The 25429-nt window shown below is 32.5% G+C and overlaps 1 protein-coding gene across 1 annotated transcript in view; it reads left to right on the forward strand.

Annotated features, from left to right (window-relative positions):
• The window catches only part of SEMA3C (semaphorin 3C), a 169375-nt gene that overhangs the window by 86060 nt on the left and 57886 nt on the right, over nt 1–25429 (forward strand). Inside the window, exons 5-11 of the mRNA XM_045793378.2 lie at nt 6809–6928; nt 13534–13624; nt 17206–17325; nt 18720–18862; nt 20558–20672; nt 22819–22888; nt 24641–24785. Of these exons, the coding sequence (XP_045649334.1) occupies nt 6809–6928; nt 13534–13624; nt 17206–17325; nt 18720–18862; nt 20558–20672; nt 22819–22888; nt 24641–24785 (804 nt within the window). The remainder of the gene's footprint in view (nt 1–6808; nt 6929–13533; nt 13625–17205; nt 17326–18719; nt 18863–20557; nt 20673–22818; nt 22889–24640; nt 24786–25429) is intronic.

Below are 25429 nucleotides of genomic sequence, written 5' to 3' on the forward strand. Positions count from 1 at the left end.
CTCAGTTCTGGGTCTCACATTTTCAGTTTTAGAATTCACCTTTTAAGAGAAATTTTCAAATGGGCAGAAGCTTGCAGAAGGCATATTTGCTCCCCACTGTATCTGCTGGGCCATAGTCTACAGGAAAAAATCCAGGAAATTGTGTAAGAAATACTCAAAAGAATGCATTATGCTTGTCCTCTAGGGAACAAATAGTAGAAAGTATAATGTTGTGGAGAAGTCTTTTTTGTCCCATGAAGCTATTATTTCAATAATTGTGCATGAATTTAGATGTTTTCTTTCATTCTCTAATGTAAAGATTTGGCCCACTGATGTGTATCCTACCATGTCTTGCTTTTTGCCACGATAATATCCTGTGGCTATAATTACTGGATTTAGTTGTCCTCTTTGTTCAAAAAGATTTTAATTTCCCATTCATATGAAGCATCACAGATAGAATATGTAGGATTTAGATACCATTGCGCATTCTCTCTCCAAAGATTGGTGTTGATTTTCTGAAGAATCTTAGCCAAGTAATTTGATGTCTTTTTCCCTTTGGCAAAATAGAAATGCTCTGTCATTTGCTTTCTTATAATTAAGAGTCATTAGATGAAATCTTCAATACATGCTTACATTTTCCCATAGTTCTATCATGCTGTAAATATCATTCATGTACATCTTTAAATTCTGCTATACAGTCCATTTAAATTCTGCTATACAGCTGTATACATACCAGAAGTAACTGGTGGAGGGTTCTGTTCTAGTATGGCAAACATTGTTGGGTCCTGGGAAATAAACTAACTCTTCCAAATACATGTTCGGTCTATGCAAGAGAAGAGGATGTTTGACAAATCCAGTTCATTTCATACATGTGAAGTACTTACAGAGAAGCGTCCTTTAATCAGACCACAAGAAAAAGACCAGTGGTAGAAAAAAGAGGCAAAATAGTCTTTAGAAATTCTACAAAGCAGCATATTTTTATTACGTCCTTTAATGAAACTAGATAAGTGTCTCTTAATTCTGTTAGAAGAATTATCATCTAATTCTTAATATTTTATTTAAAAACAGAGGAATTTTAATTTGTACAAATCAGTTAGCTATTGTGAAAGAACCAAAGGTGAATAAGATGCAGTCTCTATTTAATATTCTCTACAAGATAGTAGAGATGATGAGACGTATGTGCAATAACTATCAAATAATAATAGTCAACATTTAATGGAATGGGCCAGCCACTGTTCTAAGTCTTTCTTTTAATCCTCACAACAATGCTACAAGATGGACATTATTGTCACCATTTGCATTTTTAAGATAAAGAAGCCAGTCACTAAGAGAGTGAGGAACTTACCACAGCTGCCCTGCTAGCAAGTGGGAGGAAGGCCACTGTCTGTCTTACCTGATAAAACACGCCATCTCACTAGGAAGAATTCGGTAAATTCTAAGGATACACACAAAAGACAGAGAAAAAAACACACTGCAGCTGGGATATTTGGGAAAGGTTTAGTAGATTTGTTGGCAACTATATTGGGTCTATGTTAACCTTTTTCTTTACTTTATTTCAATGGTTCTGAAATTCCAATAAGTTATACCCTTTTCCTCTTTTAGCCTTTGACACCAAGTACATGTGACTCCCTTCTCACTCAATTAACTTACCATCTTTTTAACCTGGGAATCCTCCACCTACTCTGTCAAGTAACAGTGCAGATGTCACTTCTCTGGAAAGTCTTGTCTGCCCACCCGGGACCGGGCTGGCTGTCCCACTGTGTACACTGGAAACACTCTGGCTCATATTGCGCTGTTTGTAGCTGTAACTCTCCCCTTACTCTTCCGATCCCCTTACCGATCTGAAATACTGGGTAGTGTTGTTATTCTCTGTGCTCAGATCTGTTGTATCTAGGAACTTAATAAAGTTAAACAAGATCTGAAAAAATTCAAAGCAAGCATGGGAATCTGTTCCAAGTGATTGTCAGAAGTTGGGGGTAGGACACGGTAGATGGTGAGTTTATTAATGCCTTTAAATTAATACTATTCGTAGTAAATTCATATTGCACATATTTTAGAAGTTCATTTTGGTTAAATTAAAATATTTTGATTTTAAATATTGTATGAGTCATCTACTTAAGCAAAACATAAACTAGCGACAGTTAAAATCCATACTGCTATAGCAATTGAAAGAAAATATACAGCATGGACTCAAGTGTCTCATTTCTTTAGATTTTTTTAACATACCAAATTTTAATTAAAGTTAGAAAAAATAACACTTATAAGAAAATAATTCAATATAAACAAAAACTGATCCCAGTAATCATATATCATAATAAACTAATGTTTATAAAGAAAATATATTATCATGGTGGGAATATAGCTAATTTTCTGCCTGGCTAAAGAGACTATAACCTGCCTCCCATTTCCCTCTCTACCCCTCTGTATTCACATTCCTCCATGCTCCATTTATTTCTAAATGTTATTATTTTATTCATACTCTAAATAAATTGAGCTTAAACAGTAGCACATGCTGTCAAACATATCCAAGGAGATAGGGCATAATGAATGCACTAAGTAAATACTGTAAGAGATTGTTGGAAAATTAAGCAGGATTACATATATTTAGACATATGTGCATTACATGCACACAATGTCAAACTTTATTTATTAATTGAGGAATATCAGTTTCCCTATTTATGTGACCAAAGGATCCCTAATTCCTGGAAAATGTATTTTCTTTAGAAATACATTTATTAAAATACCTTGATTTTTTGCCCACACCAAAGAAGTGTAGGCCAAGAAGAAAAGAATAAGAGGGACTTTTTCCCCCATTGCATAGTCTGGGCCGTGAAGAGTCAATATTTTCAAAGCTTTATGTATCTGTGCTCCAAGACATATTTTCAAAAACATCTATGTTAAAAATTACATAACAAATACATGTTCAGTACAGAAATCTTTGGAGACCTAGAAAAGCATGTAAAAAGCAACAGAAAGCAATCTCTTCTGAGCTCTTTGACCCTAGAGACTTAACCTCTCCATGCCTCAGTTTCCTTCTCTGCATAATGGGCATTCTCATAATACCTTCCTTATTGGGTTGTTATGAGGATTAATGAGTTAATATTTGAAGAGAGCTTAGAACAGTACATAGCACATGGTAAGTGGTATATTACTATTAAGTAAATAAAATAAATTCCACTACCCAAATGTAATCACTTAAAAATTGGGTGTATATTTTTGCAGCACTTTATTGTTTGAAATTTATAGATATAAATAAAATGGTATTATATTCTGCAGAATGTTAACAGCTTGATTTTTCGTTTAGCATTATACCAGGAAACAGGTTTAAAAACTAAGCAATTAAAAAAAAATCCACAGCATTTAACTTCACTGAAGGCTCATTCTCCAAACCTTTCATAGATGTCTGCTATGGTCAGGACCTGTAATAAGCTCTGTTCAGGACAAATGCCCTGTCCACTTCACCAGGTTTTTTCTGACAATTGAAATAAAAAATACATATGAAAGAATCCAATATCTGACACTGTGCGTATTTATTATGTGCCAATCACGATTCCAAGTGCTTTATTCGTATATTGCTCACAACAAATGTTATCATCACAATTTACAGGTAAAAAGATTGAATCACAGAGAGGCTAAGTAAATGTCTCAAGTTCAAACAGCTACTGAAAGATAAAGCTAGAGTTTGAACCCAGGTCAGTTGGCTCTGAGATTTGTACAGTGAAATCCACCATCTACTGCCCATGTGAAGATTATGGCATGATGACAGACCAACTCTAATTGCCACACTGGTTTCATCACACAGTAATTCACTCTCCCCTCTAGGCACTGCTTCCCGAGTAAATCCTGCTCTGTCATGCCTCCATTAGTTTGTTCATGTTCTTTTTTTTCTGTTGGAAAGCTCTTTCCTTATGCTTTTGCCTGTCAAACTATCCAGCTTATTCTTCAAGTTCCAGCTCCAATGACACCCCCTTTCAAACCCTTACACCCAGGTCAGCATTATTCTGTCTTCTCTCCTCCTATAGCACATTTTTTTAAAATATAACTCTATTATAGTATCTACACAGCCTCATGTATTATGGTTTCCTTCCTCTGAAAGGAGAAATTGAATCTATTCATTTCACGGTTTTTGGCACCATATACAGTGTTTACATAGAACGAGTTCAGTAAATATGTGCTGGATAGCATTAATATGATTGCTATGGTCTAAATCAGAAATAATGTGGACAAAAACTATGGAAACAGAAAGGACCTAGAAAATGATTTTCAATAATTAACTGATTTGTTTTTCCTTTGTGTTTTTCTCTGTGGGGAAGTTTGGAGGGGCACACTGTGCATCATCAGGTAGTCTGGGAATCTGTCTCACGGTTAATCCACCACTTTCTTTAGAAAAAGTGGATGGTGGAGGGTAGACATGGTTCAAGACCCAGCTCAGTTACTTATTAACTAGAGCACTTCATTTAACCTCTTTGGGACTCAATTTCCTCATCACTAAAATGGGACTAATACTTTAATTGGAACATTGCTCTGAGGATTAAAAAGACTTAACATCAAAGGATTAAGAGCTCTGTAAACATTAATAACTTGGAGAAACTCTCCTCAACCCACTGTGGATTCCTCACCCAATGACAAATTATAAAGTGATTAAAAGTATAAGATTCAATGTTAGACACATTTGTGCTTGAAAATCTGTTTTACCTGTTTCGAGCTCAATGACCTCAACCAAATTAACTAAAAAAACTCTAAGCTCTATTTTTCTGAAAGGAGTTGACTTGTACTAAACTGAATGAATGTGAAGTGCCCAAGTGGCATAAGAACATTCAATAAATATGAGCTATAAAGGTGAAAAATCAAACCTCCTGGGAAGTAAAACAGGTTAAATATGTAAAATGATCATTCCAAAGTCTAGCACATAATAAATTCCCAACAAATATTGACCATGATAAGTAGATATAAAATAGAGAGAGAGATAGAAACATATACATGAAACAAGTATAATCTGTATTTGAAATATAGAACATATTAATGATGTCTTTTTTTTTACCAATACCAGTAATTCATGACAGTAAACTGTCTACAAAACTCAAGACGACATATAATCTATTATTAATAGAATTCAATTCATGTCTTACATAGGCAAATAGTATATACAGAATCCCAGAATGACTAAACTTGGATGTGAAAAAAATAAACACAAGTCTTATTGCTTACAGATAACCTTAACATAGACATAGTATATAAACACCATATTTCATCTATTCTTTTTCTACAGAGAAACACGTTATCTTATGTCGTCAATTTCTAGGTATCTCTATAAACAGGTGTCAAGATACAGTGATACTATATATTTAACAAAAATTCTTGACGTCTTAAAATAAAAATAAAGTATATAGTCTGGTCTGTAAGGATTAATTTCTTTAACAGTAGAGCTAATGATTGATTATTTCGTAATAAAATCCATAATAGAAGCATGTATAAAATTACTACATATAAAAATAAGCATATATTCACTGGCAAGTAATAATATAAAATAATATAATGAGAAAATATAAAATAATATTGACTTTAAATCAAATTTAATTTCTACTAAAAAATTTTAACTTCTACTTTAATAGAACTGGTTGTTTTTTACTTTCCTAATAATATAAATAATAAATGTGCTTATAAAAAATTAGTAATATGGTACCAAGAAGAGTAAAAAAAAAAAAAGAAAAAATATATGCTGTCTGACCCCCATGGGAAACCACTGTTACCTTTTAATATATTTATTTATAAAAAAAATTTGTCCTTATACTATCATTTTATTTATCTTTTATTTTTTTAAAGCTTTTATTTATTTATTTGAGGGAGAAATAGAGAGAGAGTACAAGCAGGGGGAGTGGCAGGCAGAGGGAGAAGCAGGCTTCCCGCTGAGCAGGGAGCCCGATGCCGGGCTCGATCTCAAGACCTTGAGATCATGACCTGAGCCAAACTCAGACCCTCAACCAACCGAGCCTCTTAGGCACCTCTATAACATCATTTTTATGATGTTCTTTGTGAAAAAAATGACTAAAGAAAACAACATTCAATCTCAAGCCTGCTTAATTTGTACTTAGCAAGGGATAGGGAGTTTAGTAATATACAACATGCAATGATTAGTTCAGTGACAGAGATCTACCTTTGGTGCTGACCAAGTTTATATATTTCTGCAAGGTCAGAGTCAACTTATAATTACAATAATATTTTGCATATCATTGAGTGAACAAATGACAACTTTTCCAATGGTGGGGCTAGGAGCAGGTGAAAAAGAAAACTGGGAAAGCAAGTATTTTAGGGGACGAAGGCCAGAGAGGTAGTGATTGCATCACAGTGCTAGCATGTGTTTACAGTCTGCTTTATTCACCCACTGTAAAAGCCAATAATAGTGTTTGCCATTGTGTAGTAATGTTGATATGGACCTTGTATAAGCCCAGCTTCGTTCGAAATATGTTTATATAACGTCTGTGTGCGTGCGCGTGTGTAACGTTTTGAGGAACATTTGAGGAAACAATTTGGTGTACTTCTCCATTTTCTCAAATAGAGTAAGTTCATGAAGTGTCAGAACATAAAAACTTACACAGTATAGAAAATATTGAACTATGAGAAAGACGTGCCATTTTACTCATTATCCAAGTTGAACTACCTTCTTCCTGAAGTAAACCAGTAGAATAAACCCTGTTATTCTCTTGCTATCTCCTAACAACAATAAAAAAGTGAGAGCAGAAAGGAAAATATATAGTGGACTATGACAGTACTACTTAGAAATAGCAATAAAAGTAACTATTACTAACTACTTATCCATCTGTTCTTTCAGCATGGCTGTGGGAACTTCGTCCGTGTAATTCAGGCTTTCAACCGCACTCACTTGTATGTTTGTGGGAGTGGTGCTTTCAGCCCCGTGTGTACTTATTTGAATAGAGGGAGGAGATCAGAGGTAAGTGTAACAATTTTTCACTGTTAGTTTTGGTGTTAGTGTCAAAGACTTCTTAAAACTGTTTTTGAATCTAAAGTTGTAATCGATAACCATTAAAAAGGTTCAAGCCCTTTTAACTCAAAATATATTTCATTTGGTTACTGTCTCCCGAGTTAAAGTGTAGCTGTTGCCTTCAACTAAATACATACATATTTCTGAATAAAAAAGCTGCAAAAGATAAAGAAAAATGATGTAATTTTGTAATTATTTAGAAAAGAAGGTATTGATACTATTTGCTCCAAGTTATAGAAATGTTGTATAACATCACTTTCTTAAAGCTGTTTTAAGTACTTTCTTATTTAACTTTCAAATTTGGTAAACTTTTATGAGATACCTGTAAGTGATATATAAAGCAGGATGCCAGGTGCCTTTGCTGAAAAGAACCTTCTATAATTAATAGACCATACTTTAATTTTAGATCAACATTAGTCTACAAAAGACTTTCCTACCTTTATTCTTATATTAGTTAAAATGATTTGGGGTTCTGTGCACAAATGCACTTGCGGAACACTAAGTATATGCCTAATATGTGTAGACAAATACTAGGTTGGTTGAACTTCACCAATGATATTTAAAACCGTGTTTATCTCAGTTTACAGTTATTGACTAAGGAAAGTATGCATTAGACCAAAAGGGTTTTTCCTCCTTCCTTAAATCGAACATGTTGTCTTACTAAATAGTAGCATTTTAAAAACATAATTATTTCAAATTATCTTGCTTTTTTTCCTTATAAGACTTAAATCTAGAATGTCCAGTTCTTAAATAATGTCTTAATTCAATTTTAGAGATTAGAACTGAAAAAAGATTAAATATTGCTACTGATATACCTTATTAAGTTTATTTTCCTTTAACAGAGATTAATGTACTCTAGTACAAATATAATTGAACAATGAGTCTCTTTATATTACTTTATTATTATTTTTTTCAGACGTAATTTATACACGTCTGAAGATACACATATCTTTTGGTAAACAAAAAGTCATTTAAAAATAGCTGAGTAATTATAAGTTGACCCCAAAATGAGGCATTTCCAAGTGGTTCAAGATGATATGAAATATTCCAATTCTTAAAGAAAAGTAAAGCTATGCTTCTTGGAAGACTACAGTTGGCTGCATTGAGCTTGTCATTAGAACCACATGCCTGTGATCAATTGATTAAATAAACTACTGCCCCAGACGTCTGCAATCTGTCAGACACTCCACTGAAGGCTGTGCAGTCACTGTACAGGCCAACAATAGCATAGCAGTTTTCAGAGCACAGATTTCAAATAAAATCATTTTCCCATGTACAAATTGCCCACTATGCACTTCGAGGCTTAATTGGAAAGTCGGTCCAAAAAATAATCTCCTTCGGAAAACCAGCATGGAATAAAATTTAATCACTTTACTAAATATGAACTACTTTAGTCTCACTTCAAAAGATATATTTCAAAGAGGAAACATTTCCATTAATTAATCTCTTTAAATAATATATGAACATCTTAAGAGCCAATTTAAGTATGAAAAGTGTTATGAATTTTAAGCTTTGTGTATAGTCAATTCAAATCAAAGGGTTTCACCATAACATCATTTTTTTATATATCTATAGTATATAAATAATAACATAAATAAAGAAGCATAATCTATCAAGCATCTACTGTATTTGTTTTCTTTAGTTTAGGATAAAAGATCCGTGAGCGTAAAATGACTGCATGATACAAAGAGTTGTATTTTGGGAGAATTTTCCTTCTTATGCGTTACTAATGTTGTATTTTGTAATGACCAGAGGTAGTACTTACTGGTAACACCATGTGCTGGTACTAAGATATGGCCTTTTTCCTGTATTTCGAACCAGTTTGAGAGTGAACCAAATTAGGGTGGCTTTATCATTACTTATTTCATTTTATTTCTGAGACACTATCTACCACCTTCTATCTGCCTTGGTTCATTGGTTCTCAGAGGATATTTTATGAGCCTCGTTCACATTTGGAACATCACACACTTTCATTATGTCCTCTGAGTCTTCCATTATTCTGTGAGGCTGAGTCAGAGCTTTTCCAGACCATTTTAATGGTGCCCATCCAAAGAGCCTACAAATCCTTGCTATATCAATTCCTAACCATGGTACTTCTCTTCTGTCCACTGCCTTAATTTTCTGTCTTCTGTTCCTAAAAAAAGATAAAGCAACACAAGTATATAGTGACTTGAAATAATGAATAAAACACTAATTTAAAAACTATAATTGGTTAATTTTGCAGCACATTCTTAGAATATTACTATATCTCATTTATGGTTGATTTTATGATGTCTCCATACATTTGTTCCAGCAGTTGAATACCATTTAAGCCCCTGACTCTGTCAGTCATCAAGCAGATAACCTTACCTTTGAATGACCAAGAACATCATAGGCATTCCAGTTATTCCCCATGCATTTTGAAGTAAATTAGTCACCAAACTTTTCTGCTTATGCATCTTTCCGTAGCTTTCCTCTTGTTAGAAGAAAAGTTGTGCATTTTCTTTATCAGTAAAGTTCTTTGATCAGTAACCTTCATTATTCTGTTTTATATCTTTGTTTTCTTTCTCCTGCATTTTCTTTTTTCCTGTTTTAAAATAGGATGCTTCTTTTTCTTAAAATCGTTATCTCAGATCTGTGACTTTTTTCAACTCTTTTTCTTTTTCTCTCTTTTACTTTTCACAGACCTTCTCAGATTAGTAGGCTGTATTTTCAACTTTTATATTCCTGTTTTTGTGTCGTTATTAAACCTTTCTGATCTGACTTTCATTACCACCCATAAACTAAAACTATTTCCTAATGACCAAGATTCCTCAGTGATCAAATTGACTCCCCTAACCAGCATCCTTTCTCCTAGGCTGATCTATACATGTTGGTCATACCCTCTATTTTTCAATGCCATTATTGGCATCTGTATCATGGAACATTTTGCTATGCCTTCTTTTCTAATTTTTCACCACCTACTCTCTTTCTGGTCTTACTTGTTTCTCTCATTGATCCAATCTACAAATATGTATTTATTTAATGAGAATAATGGCAGAAACAAAATCATGTCAGAACTTGTAAGCTACCTTTAAGATGTTGGTCTTTATCCTGTGTCAAAGGAGAAGCAACTGTAATGATCCTAAGCAGAAAATGGCATGGAAAGCATTGTGTTGTCACTTCTGTGTTACGTTACAAATGATTTGGGGGGGAGGGGATGAGAGGGCTATAGTGGCATCAGTCAGAGTGGATATACTAGGCCAAGAAAGAAATTATTTTAATACGCCAAGAAAGAAAGCAAGTGGCAATGAAGACAGAGAAATAGACATGAAGTTGAGAATAGTATAGTTGATATTAGTGGTTTTGGCTATATAAAAGGAAATTTACAGTGATATAGATATTGATATTTTTGCTGCTTGTTTTTTATTTTTCCCCTTTTCAGTTATATATCTCATGAACTGAGATGAGAAACAACAAAGAGAATCATGTTTGAGATTAAAATTTTAAGCCTGGGCTTAAGTTTGGATTGTATTGAAAGATCCAAGTAGAAATATCAAGTAGGCAGTTGAATATACAGTTGGCTATATAAATGTTTGAGTCATTGTTTTATAAGAGTAACTGAAACCCAAGCAATGCATGTGTTTAATCACGCAGAGAGGGTATAGTGTGGAAAGAGAAGACTGAGTATGGTTGGGACTTAAAGGTCTCTTAATTTAATGGCAAGGTGGAAGAAAAGGGACATTAGAACATGACTGAGAAGAAACAGCCAGGAAAGAAGAAACCCCCAAGTAGGGGGAAGAAACAATTTTTTTTTTCATTCTGGTAGTAAAAATAAGTCTTTTAAAAAAGATGGAAATGGGCAACAATTTCAAATATCATTGAGAATCAAAGTAAAATGAAGTCTAAAAAATAAACACTGAATTGTGTAGTGTGGTTGCCATTAAGATATAACACAGGGTTTCAATAGAACAATTGAGGTTGAATGCCCAATTGAAATGGATTGAGAAGAAAATGAGAAGTCACGAAATGGTGATGAGTATATGTAATTCTTTAAGAAATGTGATTCTCAAGGAGAGTAATGTGTAGGAGCTGAACGGGTTGTTTAAATGATGATATAAAGGTTCCAGTTAATAAGATCTAAGACAGGGGGGCAGATAATGAAAAGTATAAGTTTCCTAAGAAGACTGGGTACAATGAGATCCAAAACATTGGTGAAATGATTGGCCTCGAAGTAAGAGAAAGAGTTCCTCTCATGTGCTAGTGGATGTATTAGTGTATATTCATTTGAGTTTCGTAGTGAGAAGTTGAAGATGTCTCATTTTAAGGTTTCACTTATTCTGCAATCACATGATCAATTATTTGTTAATCATATGAGCCAAGAACAAGTTAGATGCTTTGATTATAATGACAATGGTTTGAAATTATTAATGGAAGAACCATTTGATAAGATTATCCTTGAAAGCAGTACAGAGATCCATTTTGTGTTGGTGATCACAAATCTATATTATGTTGAATTTACCTTGTTGGGTCACCCTCTGCAAAATGCTTATATGTTTGGACACAAATATGGAGAATGTATAGATAGACATGCCCTTCTGGGCTGTGGTATCAATGAAAAAAATCACAGATTCAAGGAACTTAATGTTTTTGCAAAAAATTAGTGGAACCAAACAGCACAACAAAGAAAGTCAAAAAGAGAGAAGGCTGATGAAGTGGGTTCCTAGGAGATGAAGTTGGAGAATTATTGCTGCATGCTTGAATTTGTGATTATTCAGGTAGAAAACACTCTTCTTGGTGACAAGATCTAGACTCTAATTGTGTGAGAAAGGATGCTGTACAATGGTAGTTCAGTGGAGAGCAGGTGGTACCTAAGCAGTTTCATCAATTCCTGCAGTGCCAACTCTCACTTTTTAAATAAAATATACATACATCTCTGGCAAAACAATCACAAATGGCCTTACTAAATTTTGTTGTTTTTCCTCAATTATTTATTTAGTTTAGTCATTGTATAAATACTGATGTTTTGGAAAGCAAACACAGTGAGGAGGCAGGAGACTGAATTTTAATTTTATTTTTGTCTTTTTTTTGCTACATGATCTTGGGCAAGTTATATTTTCCTCATCTAAAGAGTTAATTCACTGAAGAGGATCATTTTGTAAGACCTTTCCAGGCTAGAGAACTGTGATTCTTTTTAAGTTCTGTGAGTCCCTATCATCTCAGGGATGTCCTGCTGACACATCAAACTCAGCGTAGCGAAAATGAAATAGTTTTATTTTCTTTAAGGAGTCAAAACTTCAGAAGCATCTTTGTTTTCTTCATCTTCCTTAACTACATCCGATTTGTAATTGATTGCCAAGCTCTGTTGATTTGTACTTTACAACTTCTCTTGCATCTTTACTGCTCTTACTATGATCCCTGAGATCCTAGCATGTCAGATTATTATTACCTAATTCCTGATCTATTGCAATTGAAAGCAAATCTATTTCTTCAATCTAGTGTCTATTTTTAAAACTGCCATTCTCAATCTTCTTAGAACACCAAGGTAAGGCCCAATCTCCTTAAAGCAATGTTTTGATCCTTTCATTTCCATACTCAAAAAATATTGAGCCTGAATTTCTCTCAGGGAAATTTTGAAAAATCTTTAGCTTGATAATTAAGAACCTCCATCATCTAATGCAACCTACAAAAGTGAAAAATTTTGTCTTTGAATTTTAATAGTAGCTTTTGCTAACTTTATTTAAGAAAAAAGGAAATATACCAACAAAATATTCCCTTTCCATTAGGCTACACTGACCATCATATTTCAAATTGAATCATTGCCTCCAATCCCTGGGTTTCCCAAGTTCCATTCTCTGATTAATTTTTCTCCTGACCACTGAGCACCATCTAGCGTATTCTACATTGTCTGTATTTATGCTTTTTATATTTATATTCTCCTACATTATATTATAAATTACTTGAGGATAAAGATTTTTGTCTATCTTATTTACTGTATTCCTAAGATTTTGTTGGTACCTGGCATATAGGAAGTGCTTGATAAATTTTTGTTAAATAAATAAATGAATGAATGAGTAAAAAGCATTTTTATCTACATTATTAATTCAACTTTGTTAAATCTAGCATAATGCTTATATAACAAAACTAAGTGGTAATATAAATTTTATATTTTATAAATGTCTTGATTATTTTGGAAATAATATAATCCTTGTATACATTGTTCCTCTGTGGACAATTTTCTTCTTTTGGCCAATTTTCAACATATCTATCTCAGGTTTACAATGATCCCTGATTCCCATGTGATTTTTGCTGATACTGATTTTTTTTTTCTGGTATGGATTTGAGAACTTATTGGATCAGCTTTATGGGGACAGTAGTAGGATGAGAACTTTGACCTGCTGAACTTTTCTTATAAGTTACAGATGTTTTCTTCATATAGGCCAAGAAAGTCTTAATAAAGTAAATTGAGAAAGCATAAGGAAACAAATGGAACGCATGTTATTTGTGATGATGCTTTGTTTTACTAAAGAACAAATTGGTTAACTAAATATAAAGTTATTTACTATAGCTGTATTTTTATTTTATCTATAATAAAGGACCAAGTTTTTGTGATTGACTCCAAGTGTGAATCTGGAAAAGGACGCTGCTCCTTCAACCCCAATGTGAACACAGTGTCTGTTATGATCAGTAAGTGGAAAATAAAAGAGGGAGAGGGAAATACAAAATAAAAAGGAAATTAAAGAAACTAAATTCATGACACAGTATACCCATCGAGATAGTAGCATGCATGATCGCCCATGAATGAAGTAACAGAAAGTTGTGAGTTGAGAAATTGTAGTTTCTCAGTTGCAAGTATTTGTGATTAAATGATAAACATGTATTTTTTTCATTCACTATGATGATGCTGTCATTTCTAGAGCAAGTCAACCATTTACAAAAAAAGTGTGTGTTCATATACATGTAATGATATATATTATTAAGTAATTTTCAATATTTTCTGTAGTTTTTCTAGTATTAAATATATGCATTTTCCTCATATTTTAGTAGTACTTTACAAATGATTAAAATGGTATTTCTTTCAAATGAAAGAATAACAAAATGCATGTGTACATCATTGGGACCAAAAATTAGAAAACTCTGAAATTACAAAATACTCAATTATGTCTGATGCAGAAACTTTTCAGATAAGTTTCTGAATACTATTTAATAAATGCAGTGTCTTGGAAAGTCTTTCCACTAGGAAGAAAACTGTGTTCACCTATTGAAATGATATGATATATATATATATATATAAAATACTAGCTAAATATATAGATTTCACCTATTTCAAGTTAAATGCTACGAAAATAAACTTCAAAGATCTGTGAACACATCAAATATCATTTAGAACAAAAAAGGTTTAAAACAGAACATTATAAATTTTCCTGGTAAACTGTGATAAGTCATTTAATATTTTTGTCCTTAGAGAATTGGATTTGTTTACAAAATTTGTTAGTTATAGACTTTCCTTTTTAAGGATTTGAGACTTCAATTTCTGTTCTTACATTCTTTTTTTAAGATTTTATTTATTTATTTATTTATTTATTTGAGAGAGAGCGAGAGAGAGCGCAAGCAGAGGAGCAGAAGGAGAGGGACAAGCGGACTCTGTGCTGAGTACACCCTGAGATCATGACCTGAGCCAAAATTAAGAGTTAGAAGCCACCCTGGCGCCCTTATCTTTTAATATTTTGATTAACGTTAGAACTTAAATTATCAAAGAGTCATTAAACTATTTGCTTACCTTAAAAACTGAAACAAAAAGGAGGAATATGCTTAGTAGCTTGTGTTTGTCATTTTATTTGTTCTACTGATTATCCCTCTAAAATTATCTCCAATATTGCACAGTAAATTTGTGTAGTCATCTCACTTTGCCTTATGGGGCTTGATCATTTTCTGTTCTATTGCAAGGCACTAAATAACACAGATTGTTTAAAGTATTTCTGTATATTAAAGTACCAAGAAACATCGAGAACTGAAGAATTCCAGATTTTATAATATAGTTGTTGCATAAGCCAGTGTTCAAATTCAGTGGTTTGTTTTTTGTTTTGTGTTTTTTGTTTTTGTTTTTGTTTTTTTTTTTGCTGTTTTTCATGTCGTTGTAGCACAGGAGGAAGTTAGATAATCTCTCTTAAAGAACCTATCAATAGCCTCATGGAGTTTTTCAGTGGAAGTAAAATGGAAAGCAAAGGATTTTTGGATTAAAGTTAAAAGGCACAGTTAGTTTATCTTTGCATAAACCAACACAGATATTCTGAAAAAAACATCCCTACTCAGAATTCTTTTTAAAGTGATATTAATTATTTCTTTTACAAAATAAAGCAGAAACTTCATTATTCTTAACTTGCTATTAAAATTAATAATAGGGGCGCCTGGGTGGCTCAGTAAGTTGAATGTCTGCCTTTGGCTCAGGTCAAGATCCCAGTGTCCTGGGATGGAGCTGGAATTGGGCTCCCTGCTCAGGAGGAAGTCTGCTTCTCCCTCCCCATCCTCTTGCACTCTCTCTCTCTCTCTCTTTCTCTCCCTCTCAAACAAATAAGTAAAATCTTTTAAAAAATTAAAAAATAAAATGAGTAAGAATTGAAGACAGGATATGAAGCCAATTAGGCAGGTAGGCTCTTATAATAGTTGGAGACATAGCTAATAAGGTGGTGTGCAGTAGGATTAGAATCAGCCCTCTATCCCATACACCGTCCTCTGAGTGTCCTTTTTCCTTTTCTACTTGGAAACAGTTACGATAATTGACATCTGTGCTAATCAATCTATTGAATAGCAGGAATTTATAACCCACCATTTTGGGCATAATCCGGTATAGTAAAAATGTGAAATAATTAATTACAAAGTTATCTTAATTTAACAACCATGGTTTCTACCGAATACTTGTGTAGATGCTTCACAAATGTTCACAGAATTTTTAAAAAGCTAAGTTGCTCAAAATGCTTTCATGAACATTTGTTATCTTCCTATAATCTGTTCCCCTGGGCTTCAGACCACTACTAGGAAGCAGGACTGGGCAGCACAATGCCTGCCGTACCCACTTCCTAACTGGTGGGGTCCAGTTCATGATCTGGTGAGCACGTATTAAAAACGTTTCATTCTCCATTCTATCCTGGGTTAACTGGTATTGCTTAGTACTAAGCAGTGAGTTTGGCATGCTTCAAAATGTTCCAGTCCTGCCAAAATGACCATGATCTGAAGATAGCCAGGGGAGTAATTCTAGAATATCACTCAGAGAAAAAAGCTACACAGTGGTTCAGTGGGTCAGACTTGATACATCTTACTCTTTTTTAAATAGACATTTAACTACATTTTTTATTCTAGGGTCACACATACCAATTCAATGCTTACTGTCCTTACTAGGGTAGAAATTAATACAGACTTAACAAATAAGCCCAATGTCTAATGTTATGCAAATACAGATTAAAATATCTGATTTTGCCATTAGTGATGATAATTTAATTTTAAGATATATTTTCTTTCTTATCTCTACATTCTGTTTTTTATGGCTTAATATGTTAAACCACATGTGGCTTATTAACATAATAGTATATTTTTGGTATAATGTTAATAATATATTGTGCATTACAATTGAAAAAGTAGCACTTTATTTACCTTATAGAAAACTTCTAGCACTAAAAATTAAAACATACTTTTAATGATAAAATAACTTTATCATTGATAGTATTTTGACAATAAGAACTAATATTTTCAATCTATTTTGTGAAATCATGGAATTTTTAATACATGGTAAAAAATTTTGATATCATAAGCCAATTCCCATATTTTACAGATGAGAAGATATTCAGGGTACTAAATGACTTAGCCCTATTTCCCACTTGGTTAATTCCTGCCAAAATTAGAAACTGAGTGTTCTCTTAACAGTATTTTTTACCTATTAAAAGAAAGTAATAATTAAGCCGTTTTGTTATCTTTTACACATATATTATTTCTGTCATTTTTGATACACAGTATATAAACTTAGGTTTTTAGTATAATTATAGGCAGAGGAATTTTTATTTCTGTGTAGAATAAAATTGTTTTGGTAATTATACAGGCAATAATGAGACCAGATTAAATTTAATCCAATTTTTTTCATTTAATGGACAATGGAAACCAACAATTATAAACACTCTGTAATGTGGGTGGTTACCTAATAAGTGAGTTCTTCTTGATTTTTAAAATAGCCTAAAAAAAATTTAAAATTGTGTCGACATTTTCTTACTTTTTCATAGATGAGGAGCTTTTCTCTGGAATGTATATAGATTTCATGGGCACAGATGCTGCTATTTTTCGAAGTTTAACCAAGAGGAATGCAGTCAGAACTGATCAACACAATTCCAAATGGCTAAGTGGTAAGAAACATTTTATGCATTTTGAGAATCATGTTTTAAACTAGTTCAATTCTATAATGAAGAAAGGTTAAAATGGTTAAAAAATCAGCTGTGGTGTAACAATTCTGTACTCTATGATTTTAAATATTTAGGATAAATAAATCATCAGAGTAGTCCATAGTTCATATTCTAACTCTTTAGTAACCATATACAATTATCATAAGATATATTAATAAATAAAAATGACAATGATATTTATTATATAGGTTCATATGCAAGAATCTTCTCCAGTTGTTTAATTGTAGCATATCACAATTAAATATGCTATTTATTCATTTAGTCTGCTTGAATATTTTAATGTCAAATCTAAAAATTTTCCTTAATTTGACAATTAGATATAATGACTAAGGTATTTTCAGGAACTCTTCCTATTTGTTTTATACTTAGATTCTTAAATTATAAAACTGGTGTATATAATTTTTAATTATTTAGTACTTAACGGAAATTATAGGTATGATAACTTTATGATTATCACTATTCATTTGTTTCTAATTTGGGGTGGGGTCACATGAAATTCACATTATGAAAGATGTTCATTTGACTTTAATGTACAATTTCAATCAGTTGCTGCTGTTTAAAAGAAGAAGTAACCGCTAAGATCTTTGTCATTTCTCCCTGGGCATGATTTCTAGCTGACCCTAAATTTGGCAGTTCACTTAACATCGCGTAGTAAAGCATGAATCACCACAGTAAAGCATCTTCACTGATAGGCAAGCACAAAAAAGCATTGATTGTCCATTTACTCCTTCAATTTATGACTCCAGTACATCTGGAAATAGAGTATTCTAAAACTTGTTTTGTTCTTGAAATAAGGAATCCTTCTGTGTCTTCAAATGACCGCATTTTTTTCCTTGAAAAATTTCCCATTCATTTAATATGCTGTATTTTAAGAAAAACCGTTTTTCAGATCTTGGACTCCCAGATCCACATTCTGCTTCAATGAGTTTGAGTTTTTATGTACTAGATTGAAAACTATACTTTGAAAAACAAACTTTTTTCTTCTATAAAATGACAATTTGATTCCATGGGAAAAAACTGGTAGAAAAGCTTTTTAATTTTGTAGAGCTCATCAGTGCCCAAAGAATTTTTGCATTTACTGAACTTCTAGAATGTATTGCAGACAGGGGAAAAAATAGTTTAAGCTATTATGTTATAGATATATGTTGTTGCACTTGACATTGCAAATACAGTATGTTGTGTGAATACAATTACTGCTGTTAGACTGTGCCTATGAACATGGAGTTGTTCTTCTGTACCAAAAATGGAGAAGCCGTATGCCTGTGGTCTACTTGGGTGAATGGTAGATGGAGTTCCATCTTGAGGACATATGTATAGCTTTTGTATTTTTTTCCCAGAACCTATGTTTGTGGATGCACATGTCATCCCAGATGGCACAGATCCAAATGATGCTAAGGTGTACTTCTTCTTCAAAGAGAAACTGACTGACAATAGCAGAAGCACAAAACAGATTCATTCCATGATTGCTAGAATATGTCCTGTAAGTATTAATCTTGTCCTAATTTGAAGAAAGACACAAATTCAAATTAAATAAATATATTTTCTTTAGCCAATAATTTATTTTCCTACTTTTATCTACGGTTGCAGATTAATGAAATATTGAGAGGAGACATTTTAATTTAATGTTTATTCACATCAGTCATACGAGATAAAAAAGCTTAATTAAGGGAAATATTGTGGTCATGGTTTTACACATATAAATGGTTTTGTTTAATTTTTGGTTTTTTTTATTATTATAATATTTTTTTATTATGTTAGTCACCATACAGTACATCCCTGGTTTTTGATATAAAGTTCGATGATTCATTAGTTGCGTATAACACCCAGTGCACCATGCAATACGTGCCCTCCTTACTATCCGTCACCAGCCTATCCCATCCCCCCACCCCCCTCCCCTCTGAAGCCCTCAGTTTGTTTCTCAGAGTCCATAGTCTTTCATGCTTCATTCCCCCTTCTGATTAGCCCCCCTTTCTTTATCCCTTTCTTCTCCTACCAATCTTCCTAGTTCTTATGTTCCATAGATGAGAGAAATCATATGATAATTGTCTTTCTCTGCTTGACTTATTTCACTTAGCATTATCTCATCCAGTGCCGTCCATGTTGCAGCAGATGTTGAGAAATCGTTCTTTTTGATAGCTGAGTAATAGTCCATTGTTTTTCCATTTAATGCATTTGCATTAGCTAAATTGTATGTTACAGAAAGAAACAGAACAATTGCTGTCAATAAAATACAGCAAAATGTCAATAAAGACAATTATTGAGAAACTGTCTACAACAGTGAAAAGAAATGGATTAGTAAAATACAGTCCTAATTAAAAACAGTAAAAAAAAAAATGTTCTCGTGTATAAACAGTAAGTATATATAGCCACTCAGGAAAACTCATGATGCCCTCTCATAAGAATTTTATATGTTTGCCCTGACGTACTTATGATTAGCATGCTTTGTGCAAAAGTGTTTCTTAAAGTGTTCAGTGTTTAAAATAGTTTCTTTTTAAATGTTACAATATTCCTCTGATTGTGGAGCTCATCTGCTTCTCAGTCATTTGGAACAAGGCAGTCAAACCTGCAGTAGGGATGAAAGGCTTCTGGACATACAGAAAAAAATTCAGTAGAGACTATTTGTGAATGATCCCAATGCCATTTTCCCTTCCCTGGCTGGAGAAATATATATATTAAAGCATCTGATTAGAAATACTCAGGATTAAATGATACGACAGAGAAATGAAGGAGAGAAAATAGAACTATTGGAGACCACTTGGTATAAGTATGAACCCACGTTCCTGACCACAGTAGAATTTGCAAGCTTCACTGTGTACAGTAATTTATGTTCATATTGAAGATAATGAGTTATTAAGGCAAATTAAATTATGTGTTCTCCATACATTTTCCAGATATTTTTATCATACACTGTTGAATTTAGAAATCTTTAGGGCATATATATATTGAAACATTTTCAATTAATACCATATTGTAGAAAATTAATAGTATAGCTGTGGCTATTTTATAAAATACTATAGATCTTAAATATTCATCTTTGCTGGTATGCACATGTAGTTAACATTTCCACCCTTCAGATTATAACAAATCCTCAAGTAATACAAATCTAAGCTGAATATTAAAATACCCTTTAATATTTATTTAAGCAATCTGAAGTGTGTTTTCAAAATGGTTTCAGAATGACACTGGGGGACTGCGTAGCCTTGTCAACAAGTGGACAACCTTCTTAAAAGCGAGGCTGGTGTGCTCTGTAACTGATGAAGACGGCCCAGAAACACACTTTGATGAATTAGGTACATGGATGTGAGATTGAAAAATGTTTTTTGAAAAAGAGTTTGTAAAGTTTGTTTTAATAACCTCTCAAAAGAGGGTGTATTTTCCACAAATGTTTTTAGCATAAATAATCTGCCAATTTGAGTGAATGATCCGGATACTGTTCATGAATTTCCTTAAGTGTTTTTTAAATCTGTTTTGGCCCTGAGTGCACTACTGAAACATTTAGTTCATTGAATTCACTATGATATATGAATGTGTGTGTGTGTGTGTGTGTGTGTGTGTGTGTGTGTGTGTGTGTAAAAGAGAGAGAGAGACAGAAAAAGAGGTACTTGCATAATTTACATATGAATAATGATATATTTGTGCTTATCTAAAAGAATATGATTTCATATGTATTTAAATTCTAATATTCTGATTTGAAATCAGTTTGTATGAGAATACAGCTATGTATTTTTACTATTAATAGTTAATGAGCAGAATCAAGGTTGGATGGGAAAGGTTAGTCCTCCTTGGTGAACCTGGGATTAAGTATTCTCGGCATGTGTGACATGAGGAGGTTTATACTTCCCAGGTCAAATAAGGACTAACAATCTGATTCCTTTCTACTAGGGAACAGTTCTCATTTTTAAATCATAATAACTTGATACACATCATAGTGTCATGTTTACTAAGTGCCATTTAGAAATGACTTTTATTTTGCTTTAATCCATTAAAATGTAAACTGTTGGCTATTCTCAGATTTTGAAGCAGGCGATGAGGTAAGCAATAAAAATGCATTACAATATAGAAAAATCTAGCAGTTCTAGCAATCATAGAAACTGGAGTAGGTAGTTGATCTCTTCAAAAGCCAGCCAGTGTGTTGATCATAGAAACAAAAGTTTTTGTATCAGCTTTTATAGAAGAAAGTTCCAAGTATGATTTTTGTGTTATAACATAGTTACACATTATTTCCCTCAAATTCTTTGCAAGTATGTTTATGTTTTAATGGCTTAAGATATTTCAGTCTTTCTTGTTTTTTTAGGGAAAGACAGGCATTTCAGCCTTTTGTTCACATATGGAAAGGCTGCTCGTTATTAATTTATTGCTTAAGAGGGCCTAAATTCATTGTGAATTTAAAATAAATACATCTTTCTTTGTATTTCCTAGCAAGAATCTTATTTGCAAAAATGTCACTAAATTCAGAATTTTCTTGTAACTGTAACAATTGATTATTAACTGGGGTTTCCTACCAGAAATCTACTTCCAGGTTCTATTATGTATTACTGAACCTCACTACCTGTACCTTTGTCTTTGCCTTAATATACTTCAAACTTTTTGTCATTAGGGGAATTATCGATTAAATGAAAATATCACTAGCAATTTTGACCATAAGCCAAAAAAGTCTTATTTTATATAAAGAAAAAAATCATGTTGAAAGAGTTTTCTTCCACATTCTAACGTCTAACCGTAGGTCAAAAAGAAATTGTTTATTTGTAAACCTTTTAAATTTAAAAAATAGTATATTATCATTAAAGGATATTTAGAAAATGCAGAAAAAAGGGATACCTTGGTGGCTCAGTCAGGTAAATGTCCAACTTGTGATTTTGTCTCAGGTCGTGATGTGACGGGTGGTGATTTCATGGGTTGTGAGATGCAGCCCCCATTGGGCTTCACGCTCAACGGGGAGTCTGCTTGAGATTCTTTCTCTCCTCCTTCTGCTCCTCCCCCCACTTATACTCTCTCTCTAAAATAGATAAATAGATCTTTAAAAAAAAAAAGAAAGAAAGAAAATGCAGAAAAAAGACATATTTCTATAGTTCTGCTAACCAGAGACACTCACTGGGAATCCTACTGTATCCTGGTGTATAGTTTTATGGTTTATATGGTTCTAGTCTATGTTATCTACCACTGTGCTTTTTCCATTAAATATTACTTCATTAGCATGGTTTCCATTAAGTTCGCAGTGTTTATAAATCCCTTTAGTGTTTGTATAATATTTTATTTAACTTACTCTACCATGTGCCTATCATTGAGCACATTTAGTTGTTTCCAGATTATAATGATGCTGCCAGAATACCTTTCTCAATAATACTTTTCATAGTTGAAATTATTTTCTTAGGGTAAATTTTTTAAAATACAGTTAATATTTGGGAACTTTAAAATAATGCTGTTTTCCTTTTGTAGAGGATGTGTTTCTGCTGGAAACTGATAACCCAAGGACAACACTAGTGTATGGCATTTTTACAACATCAAGGTAATCATTAAACAATTACAGCTGATGGGTTAAACAATAAACCTTATTGAGTAATAGTAATTACTACAAAACAGTCTTTTCAACTTTTAATTTTACATAGCATTCAGGATGTAATCGTCCTGTTTTATTACTTTTGCCTGATTACCAAAATATATTTAAGCTGAACTAATGTTTCCAAGTAGTTTTGAATGAAGTGTTTATAATGACTATATGCTATTTTTCTCAAAGAAAGAAAAATATGAATTATAATGCAGGAATAAAGTATATAAGATATTTTGTTTTAAGGAAGTAACTCGAAGACTCATGTTTCACCTTAAACTTTTGCTATTTCTACTAAAATAAGTTTTACTTCTGGAGCGATCAAAAATGATGACTATTCAGAAACTAATAAAATACTGCACCAGTTTTCATGTTCCATATGACAGTATTTTATATATTTGAAAATATGTTTAATCTTTTCTAACTTCTCTGGGATGTCCAATCCCAATTGTCATATATTTCAAGACAATTGCCATATTCTCACCCTTTCCTAGACATATTTCTGTTTATTCATTTTACACTGGGAATGTCACTCAGAATGCAGCACAGTACTCCAGCTGTGGCATGGCCAATGTAGAATGTAATGGCTCCCTTTTATTAGACAACCAATTATAAAGAAAAAAATGAAGATTTTCGCATTCTCTTCTAGTGGGGCAAGTACAGCATAATTGTAAACTGTGATGGGCCATTCAAAGTAAAAGAAAATTACAGGGATATTGATTATAAATCATATTTACACTTGCCCTATAAAATATGTAAAAAGATGTCTTTCAAGATTAACAATTTAACTCCTGTTCTAAGAGAGAAAGTAGTCTTGATTTAACTCACAAGGAATTGGATAAAGCGAAAAGAACCAAATTCTTAAGAAGAAAATGTTCATTTCAAAAAAATATTTCTACAGTGTTTGTCTTTCCCAATAGCTTTTTGAGAAATTCAAAATTGTCATTTCTGACCAGGGATGCCAGTGATTAATAATGTATCGTTTTTTTCAATGGGCATCTAAGTTTTCCATTAAGCATCTACTTTAAAAGATGTATGTAGGTCAGAAATGTTTTTTCAATTAATCTGCCTTAGTGACAACAGAAATAGTTTTTAGTAAGGATCCGAACAAATTCTATGAGATTTTATTGACAAAGTTAATGTAATGAATCTCTTTTGGATACTTGTTTTTTTTTTCTGTCACTAACAGGAAAAATACATAAACTATGACAACAGATTTTTCTAGCTACTATTTAGGATACATGTAAGAACATTCTCACATTAAAATAATCTTAAGGCAAAGAGATACCATTTTCCCTTAATGAGATTTATTTCTCTGAGTTAAATTATGATAGATTGTATTGACAGTGACTTAGAATTCAAACTGGTATTTTTGACTAAATCACCAATTTTTTGTTGTTGTTGTTAAAATAAACTAGTTAGAAACTTCTTTGACGTGTCCTGTGTTTTGGAAACATTGATAACTCTTCTATAACCTATTATTGTCTACTACCTCCATGGATAAATTAAATGTTTTAATGCTTCATGTATCAATGGCTTATTTCAAAATAATAGCAGTTTTTTCGCTTTACAGTGTGTACTGTAGCATTCAACTTTTCCATGATGAATTATATCAACTTTTTATCACAAACTTTACCATCTATTTTTTAAAATTGTATTTAAAAGTTAAAAAAAATAAGAAAATGGATCTTTCTTTTTTATTTTTTTTTTTAGCTCAGTTTTTAAAGGATCAGCAGTGTGTGTGTACCATTTATCTGATATACAGACTGTGTTTAATGGGCCCTTTGCCCACAAAGAAGGGCCCAATCATCAGCTGATTTCCTATCAGGGTAGAATTCCATATCCTCGCCCTGGAACTGTAAGTATCTAGGAAAGTTTCTTTGTTATTTTGCTTCTTAAAAAATATAATTTAACAAGAAATGAATATCATGTTGCTGTTTATTAAATATAACCATAGACCTACTGATATACTCATTATGATTTTTCAGGTCATTTGGGATTTTACAAATATATTACAGCACACTCTACAATTTTTTCTGGGTACTATTACTAATGAAATCTCTTTTAGACTTCAAGACAACTGGATATGTTAAGCCGGGCAGAGATATTTCCCAATTTTATTGGCATAAAAGCCATAGCTTGGAAAGTGTTAACATTTTGGTGGCAGCCTAAAAGAATTTGAATGCTAGTTGCTTTTTATAATATTAATGAATCTCACCTATTTTAATAAAGGAATAACCATACAAGAATTAATTTAGAGATAAAACATATGTAGCTCTTTCAGTTTTAAGGAATTTTTGAGGGATATATTAAAATTATATGCTGTATATTTCTCAGAGTAAGAAAATAGTATGTGTAAACACAATTAAAGTGATGTTATAATTCAATAAAATATTTATAAACTATAAAGTTTTGATGTATACAGGTATATCCATGTTTTGTAATACTAGCAGTATTAAGAAGTATGTTGAAAACTAACTTTTCCAGCTGCAGTTACAGACA

The sequence above is a fragment of the Ursus americanus genome, chromosome 3 (assembly GCF_024610735.1).
Source record: "Ursus americanus isolate L20-20 chromosome 3, mUrsAme1.1.p, whole genome shotgun sequence".
Classification (NCBI taxonomy): Eukaryota; Metazoa; Chordata; class Mammalia; order Carnivora; family Ursidae; genus Ursus; species Ursus americanus.